Source organism: Pistacia vera, unplaced genomic scaffold (assembly GCF_008641045.1).
Source record: "Pistacia vera cultivar Batoury unplaced genomic scaffold, PisVer_v2 Contig29, whole genome shotgun sequence".
Lineage (NCBI taxonomy): Eukaryota > Viridiplantae > Streptophyta > Magnoliopsida > Sapindales > Anacardiaceae > Pistacia > Pistacia vera.
This window is the reverse complement of record NW_022196101.1, coordinates 852,068-860,201: the sequence shown is the minus strand read 5'-3', so window position 1 is coordinate 860,201 and position 8,134 is coordinate 852,068. Positions and strand designations below refer to the sequence as shown.

The window sequence follows — 8,134 nt, the reverse complement described above, 5'->3', positions numbered from 1 at the left end:
ACTCTTATGCTTCCAACTGAAGCCTAGCTTCTCATAAAGAGACTAGAAAACGAGATTCAAACTAACTCCCGACTCTTGTATAGATCAGAAAAACAAAAACATTATTTCCATCAGCTTCATAATTGAGTCTCCCCGTAGATGATGAAGCACTGAAATTTCTTATAGCAGCAGCTAAACGCTCCTTAGCCCGAACTGATCCATCAAGACGCTGATAGGTTCATAACTCTAAAAAATCATACATTGCATGTGAAAAGTAATGCCTATTATTTGTCAAAATCAACTAGCATTCAGCACACCAGCTGAAGACATAAACTTTTAACATTATTAAGGTTCAAAAAGCAAACCTGTAAAATATCAAGCGTATAGGTCATCTGAGCAAAAAGAAGAACACAATGCCAAGAAGCATACAATCGAAGTAGTGGGTCCAAAATTACAGGTTTACTGCTAGCCTAATAAAGAAGTCATAAAAACAACATTTTGGTATGGCTGAAAGAAGATACAAATTGCAGACTCAGAAGCAGTACATAGATTACAATTCCACATTCATCATCCTTAGTCTACAAAACCTAGATGAGAAGGCTACCTAAACGACGTGTTCACCTTCTACAAATGGTTCGGGCTCAATACCAGGAAAGAGGTGCGGATGGCTACATGCCTTTTGCAGTCCTATTACCTAGAAAAGGAAAAAAAAAAANTTCTCTTCCCGTCTAAGCCTTTGTTTCCTATTGCCCCAAAGATATTTGGTAATACTTGTTTTGTTCATGATGTTCGACCCCAGGTAACCAAGTTAGATCCCAAATCTCTTAAATGTGTTTTTCTAGGTTACTCTCGTCTTCAGAAGGGATATCGATGTTATTGTCCTAGTCTTAATAGATATCTGGTGTCACCTGATGTTACTTTCTTAGAAAACACCCTTTTTTTTCCTACTTCGTCTACCTATACACGTCAGGGGGAGGACAATGACTTATTAATCTATACTGCCACATCCTTACCGGCTACTCCCACACCTGAGGCTTCCCCACCTACTGTTCCTCCTCCAGCACCACCACATGTCCGTCCACTACCTCCATTTCGCATTGTTTATTCTCGTCGACAGGAACCTCATGTACCAGTCCCTTCGTCGTTAGACCCAGTCTCCAGTGATCCCGATACCTATGTTCCTCGTCAAGAAGACACTCAGACTTCATGTCCTACCCAAGACTATTCGTCGTTGGATCCAACCTTGCGTGATCTTGATCTTCCTATTGCTCTTCGGAAAGGTAAACGTCAGTGTACTTATCCTATCTCTTCATTTGTTTCTTATGATCACCTATCATCTTTNCAGAATAAAAAGGTAATAGTGCATGGTAGGTTCAGTGATTTAATTTAGGAAAGAAGAGTAATTAAAAGCATATGCATCAATCTACCAATTTGAGCTTCAAAATGAAGGTGCCGAAATACAAAATGAACAATTTAATATAACCCTGATTTTAGTATCCAATACCTAATATTATTTTTGTGTCAATGAATTCATGTCTAAGATGTCTTGTTTCTGATTGTAATTGCATCAAAGGGGCATAGATTTTTTTTTTTTTTTTTTTTTTTTAAAGTACAATTAGTGAAAATACCCATAATGGAATTACAATTGGAAAAAAGTAAAGGACATTTTTCATCAATGTTGCACAGCCTATTCAAGAAAAAAGAAAAAAACCTGTTAAACAATGTCCTGCTTCATTAAATGTAGAAAGGAGCTCTTTTACTTTCCCAAACGCTGAAGGCAGACAAAACTGCATCAAATCCCAAAGTTTGAAAAAAATATTTTGGATAGGTGTGCCACTCATCAACAATCTTCTGGGCATGGCAAATCACTCTTTGGGGACTTTACATACAACCTGTTGTGGTTCAATTATTGAAGTCTTTCAAATGAAAAAAATCATAGGAAAATCGAGAAATTTTTTTGCAATAAAATATTAATTTTCACCTACTCTGATCTAGTCTTATTTTAGACAACTAAAAGAAATTTACTCAAAATTCACACTAATAATCACCCCGCAAAGTTGAGAAAAGAAAGGAGAAGAATAGAGTGAACAGATTAAGAATTTACGAACATGCAACTGTCTTACTACTATTACATTCATTTTATATTTCTTATATATGATGATTGACAATAGCATCTCTTATATTTGTTAAAAGTAAAATAAATTTTATCAGCAAACAATTGCTACCACAGAAATATATATTACTAAATATGTTAATCTCAAACTTACACTAGAAGGGCTTTTAAGTCTCTGGGCTTCATCGATTACGGCATAGCACCAAGGTGTTTGAGATAGAAAGTCCTGATCCGTCAGGGTACGTCATATGTTATCAAAAGTATATCAAAAGGCAATGATGATACATGCAAAAGAATTTCACTTACAATAAACAATTAAAACAGACATAAGATATTAGGGGAAACATTTACATTTATATCTCAAATGAAATGGGCAAACCATAAGATATTAGGGGAACCAACAAAGAGAAAAAATTTCCATAATTCACTTAAGTTAACATATAATTCCATCCATTAAAAATTTAATCTGTAACATCATATAAAAAATTCACTTAACATATAATTCCATCAGATGATGTGAACTTCTCTTTTACTTGCTCATTCATTGCTTTGTGTAAACTGCACTGGTGTTCTTTCTCACCCACATATTAAGAACTTTAAGTTTGGGTGTGAATTTAGCCATCTTCAACACCCAATCATCTATCACACTTAGCATACACAAAACTAGTGCAGAAAAAAGAAGGAAAATCATTAACGCAAACCATTTCCATAGATGAAAAGTATCATGACTCAAAATTGAATAAAAGGCTTTAAACTCACAGAATGGCCTAGGTGACATCTGATTTAACTCAGAGGTTATACACAAAAAATAATTAGAAAAGATTGTTGCAATGTCATTACTCAATTGGAAATTGATTATCTGCTAACAGTAGGAAAAGACAGAGACTGACCACCATCCCTATATCAGTTTTCTCATTACCATTCACCTCCACTATGTTTGTCAACCAATGGATTCATAAACTGATCAAACCCAAAAAGTGTTCCAACAACCATCCAGTTAGCATTCAGCTTGACTGCAGTACAAAATACCAATTGATTTTTATTACTAAAAAAAAGTAATAATAAATAATCTTCCAACAGATATCCATCCTATCTAGAAATTACAATGACAAGTAAAAAATTGAACGTCTATCAATGCAACAAGTCTGTGGAATATACTCCAGATTTATTCTCATACTTGTTTCTAATGGTTGTTTATAGGAGCGCATCACATCATGGGTTTACCCTGATCATTGCTTTAGACAGGCACGAGACAAACAAGGCAGTGCAACTTACGATGATTACCAATAAAAGAATCTAAAAAGCATTTTTGTAAGATTAAAAAAAGCTAGAAAACAAAGAAACTAAATTAGAACAAAAAAAATATACAAGGATAAAGAAAAACAAACTTAAGAAGCATTAAATACTGTGAAAATCAAATGGAAATGCACCGAAGATATGCATGACAGTTAACATCAAAATATTTGCGTAAGCAAATATACAACCATACACGACAATAGTAAACAAATTGTTTTTAAAACATGTCTATTTTTCAATCGAAGCAAAATACTATGTCATAAAGACATAGATGACACATTTATAATAATTTAATCCTCGTATAGACTATGATAGCTTTGATATTGGATCTCACTATTGAGGAAGAGAAGTCCATCAATTGATATCCATAAAAAAGATGTATCATAAATCATTCATGAAAACTGAATCAGCAAAATAAGCAAACAATGTGATTAAGTAGTGTTACTGGAAAAAAAATAAAGATAATGCTCCAGCCACAGAAGAAAATTATCATGGGTTTTATCTTTACTCACTTCCCAAAACTTTTCAAGTGACAAAGTTTAGTTGACAATCGACATGGAGCAAACTTTGCTGCTAGTCGAGCTACAATCCAGCAAGTAAATGGTCAGTTATGTGAGGGACGTTATAGCCCCTTATCTCTCGGTATTCAGCTTTCGGAGTTTGAGCAACTTAAAGTCCGCACTAATGAGTTTTACATTCAAGGTTAGAGATTAAAAAATACCTGAAAATCGAATTAAAGAATCCTCATATATTCCTTCTTCATGCATTAGCCTTTCATTCTGCTTTCTGTGTTTTCAGCCAATTGCTCACACACCAAAGTCAAAAGTGGTCTGCCAAGGCCAAAAGACTTCTCAAAGGCTCTTTACACTATAGATTGTGGACAAAATGATCTTCATTATTTAGTTACAACGATGACGGAGGACCAAGCCAAGGCAGCCATCCCCAATATAACTGATCAGTTTGTTCAAGTCATAGAGGTAATATCTTCATCTCATCTCTATCTTAATAGAGGGAACTTGCTGGCTAACGATATGACTTTTGCAACTCAACATGCATGGCTCAAATGGTTATTCATTAGAGCATTTCTTTTATCCTTGTTTCACCTCTTGACTTCGGAATTATTACAGAAGCTCTACCAAGAAGGAGCAAGGAAATTTTGGATACATAATATAGGTCCCATTGGGTGCTTGCCACTTATGGTTATTCACCATGCCAAGTCTGGTGATGTAGACGAAATTGGTTGCGTTAAGTCTCACAATGAGGTTGCTCAAGAATTCAACAGGCAGCTTAAATACAGGATTTACCAACTAAGTTGCCGACTTCAGGGGGTGGAGCTTATTTCTGTCGATATCTATTCAGCTAAGTACACTTTAATCAGAGAAGCAACCAACTACGGTATGTATATACTCTTTAGATACATCAAACTAGTTAATTAGAGCTAATCATTTTATATGATAAATTGGTTAATTATTTCAGGTTTTCTTAATCCTTTTGAGTATTGTTGTGGGGATGATAATTGCAAATGTTGGGAGACATCTGCAACAAATATTAGTGCATGCAATGATCCATCAAAATACATTAGTTGGGATAGCCTGCATTATACTGAAGCTGCAAACTACTGGATAGCAAGCCGCATTATGAATGGCTCATTTTCTGATCCTCCGATTTCCCTCGAGAAAGCATGTTGAGATCCTCTTCTTCACTCACGTTTATCACCTCCAACATGTTATCCACCATGTTTTTGTTTTTTTTAAGTGTAATAACCAGAATTCTTCGTCTTTTGATCCTGGCGGAGGCTTATTAATAAATAAAGATGTAATAATCTAGCTCTTCATATGCGTGGTTTCAAAACACACTCATGCATGCATTAAGTGACAAAATTCAAATGATAAATAATTTACAATTGGATGTCATTTTTCTCAAGATATATTAAATTTAATATACATATAAAATTCCAGCGCAAAGCTAGAAATGCAATACAGGGGTCAAAATTAGAATAACAATAGAAAAAAAAAAATTAAACTAAAATACTAAGCACTAGACATTTGTTTTTGAGTTTAATGCACTTTACTCCCGAGGTTCCTAAATTAAAATNCAAGCAGCCGAGAAATTGGGATTACCTTTGCTGGATTCATATCTGGATTCTTTGCAATCAAATTTTCGACATGGCGCAAACTTTGCTGCTAGTCGAGCTACAATTCAGCCAGTAAATGGTCAGTTATGTGAGGGAAGTTATAGCCCCTTATATCTCGGTATTCAGCTTTTGCAGTTTGAGCAACTTTAAGGCCGCACTAACGAGTTTTACATTCAAGGTTAGAGATATAAAAACACCTGAAAATTTAATTAAAGAATTCTCATATATTCCTTCTTCATGCATTAGCCTTTCATTATGCTTTCTATGTTTTCAGCCAATAGCTCACACACCAAAGTCAAAAGTGATCTGCCAAGGCCAACAGACTTCTCAAAGGCTCTTTACACAATAGATTGTGGACAAAATGATCTTCATTATTTAGTTACAACGATGACGGAGGAACAAGCCAAGGCAGCCATCCCCAATATAACTAATCAATTTGTTCAAGTCATAGAGGTAATATCTTCATCTCATCTCAATCTTAACAGAGGGAACTTGCTAGCTAACGATATGAATTTTGCCACTTAATATGCATGGCTCAAACGGTTATTCATTAGAGCATTTCTTTTACCTTTGTTTCACCTCTTGACTTCGGTATTATTACAGAAGCTCTACCAAGAAGGAGCAAGGAAATTTTGGATACATAATACAGGTCCCATTGGGTGCTTGCCACTTATGGTTCTTTACCATCCCAAGTCTGGTGATGTAGACGAAATTGGTTGCGTTAAGTCTTACAATGAGATTGCTCAAGAATTCAACAAGCAGCTTAAATACAGGATTTACCAACTAAGTTGCCAACTTCAGGGGGTGGAGCTTATTTCTGTCGATATCTATTCAGCTAAGTACACTTTAATTAGAGAAGCAACTAACTACGGTATGTATATACTCTTTAGATACATCAAACTAGTTAATTAGAGCTAATCATTTTTATATGATAAATTGGTTAATTATTTCAGGTTTTCTTAATCCTTTTGAGTATTGTTGTGGGAATGATAATTACAAATGTTGGGAGAGATCGGCATCAAATATTAGTGCATGCAATGATCCATCAAAATACATTAGTTGGGATAGCCTGCATTATACTGAAGCTGCAAACTATTGGATAGCAAGCCGCATTGTGAATGGCTCATTTTCAGATCCTCCGATTTCCCTCGAGAAAGCATGTTGAGATCCTCTTCTTCACTCACGTTTATCACCTCCAACATGTTATCCACCATGTTTTTGTTTCTTTAAGTTAAGTGTACTAACCAGAATTCTTCGTCTTTTGATCCTGGCGGAGGCGTATTATAAAACAAAGATGTAATAATCAAGCTCTTCATGTGCATGGTTTCAAAACACACTCATGCATGCATCAAGTGACAAACTCAAATGATAAATAACTTACAACTGGATGTCATTTTTCTCAGGATATATTAAATTTAATGTATATATACACACACACACACCAGGGCGGAGTCAGGAATGCAATTAACAGGGACGTGGCCACTTAATAGAATATGGGTTCACTTGAACTCAAAGTTTGAAAAAAATTAAAATAGGTTTATATTTATTGCAATTGATAGTTTTGACCCCACTTAAATTTTATTGACCCATGAAAATTTATATTAATTACCAATTTTCCACATTTTCTCTCTTTTTCGTTTCCTCAACTCTTCTCTTATAATTTCTTTTTCCTTTAGTTGGATTAATTAAGAAAAACTACTCTTTGGAGGTCACAAGATTAGATGATACTCATTTGCTATTATTTTGCTTAAATTCTCTCTTTTTTTTTTTTATCTTTTTTAATTGATGAAAAATCATAATTCATGAATTAAGAGTTTTTTTTTTTTTTTTTTTTTTTTTTTTTTTTTTTTTTTTTAGTTTAATAAATGGGTTTTAAATTAAAAGATGAAATTCCTAGATTTTGATGTAGGTTTTAATTTAATCTTTTTTATGTTGACGTATGGGGTTTTAAGTTGGGTTTGATAAATTTTGGTTAGTTATTAAGTTAATTTTGAATAGGTTTCAAGGATTGATGAAACCCTAACCTATAGTGATTTGAGGATTTGATTTAATTTTGATATATTGGTTAATTGTTTGATATTTAGAACTGGATTTGATGAGTTTTCATATGTTTATGAGTTGAATTTTATTAAATTAGTAGAAATTGTTTGAAAAGTCTAAGTTATAAGATTTGAGGCTTCAGTTTATAGTTGATGATTTGATCCCACTGACTAAAAATCCTAGCTACGTCCCTAGGTCAAAATTAAAATAACAATAGAAAAAAAAAATTAAACTAAAATACTAAGCACTAAACATTTGTTTTGAGTTTAATGCACTTTACTGTTTACTCCCGAGGTTCCTTAATTAAAATGTTCTCCCTCAGGTATCAAAAATGATGATTTATCCTTTTTTGTTGTTATTCTGTTAAGATTTTCACTAACTGATTAATACATTTCAGATTTAATTCATTAAATTAAATATTAAAGCCCTAACAAGATACTGGCAACAAGGGGTAAATTATTATTCATGATACCTAAGTGAGAACATTTTTTTTTTCAGGGCTTTGAATTAAGCCTTTAAAGCACCTAAGGCCATTTTTTTTAACGATATGCACAAATTTGAGCTAATTAGTG

At 33.7% G+C, this 8,134-nt stretch overlaps 2 protein-coding genes across 2 annotated transcripts; both read left to right on the top strand.

Moving 5' to 3' along the window:
• Window positions 1-643: 643 nt before the first annotated feature.
• On the top strand, window positions 644-5,224 carry LOC116134604 (GDSL esterase/lipase At5g14450-like). The gene is made up of 5 exons (XM_031420288.1): window positions 644-1,259; window positions 3,932-4,090; window positions 4,187-4,365; window positions 4,516-4,783; window positions 4,865-5,224. Exons 1-5 carry the CDS (start codon window positions 644-646, stop codon window positions 5,074-5,076), a joined length of 1,434 nt encoding a protein of 477 aa, XP_031276148.1. The 3' UTR covers window positions 5,077-5,224.
• A 270-nt stretch (window positions 5,225-5,494) lies between these two features.
• LOC116134627 (GDSL esterase/lipase At3g27950-like) lies at window positions 5,495-6,910 on the top strand. Its single transcript, XM_031420307.1, has 4 exons — window positions 5,495-5,700; window positions 5,797-5,975; window positions 6,126-6,393; window positions 6,476-6,910. The coding sequence occupies exons 2-4, from the start codon at window positions 5,910-5,912 to the stop codon at window positions 6,685-6,687; spliced, it is 546 nt and encodes a 181-aa protein (XP_031276167.1). The 5' UTR covers window positions 5,495-5,700; window positions 5,797-5,909; the 3' UTR covers window positions 6,688-6,910.
• Window positions 6,911-8,134: the final 1,224 nt, after the last annotated feature.

Excerpts from the sequence above, each read along its gene's own strand:
- LOC116134627 (XM_031420307.1), top strand. The coding sequence starts at position 5,910 with ATGACGGAGGAACAAGCCAAGGCAGCCATCCCCAATATAACTAATCAA. Across the intron at positions 5,976-6,125 it reads AATTTGTTCAAGTCATAGAG|AAGCTCTACCAAGAAGGAGC; the intron begins GTAATATCTTCA and ends GTATTATTACAG. Across the intron at positions 6,394-6,475 it reads TAGAGAAGCAACTAACTACG|GTTTTCTTAATCCTTTTGAG; the intron begins GTATGTATATAC and ends TAATTATTTCAG.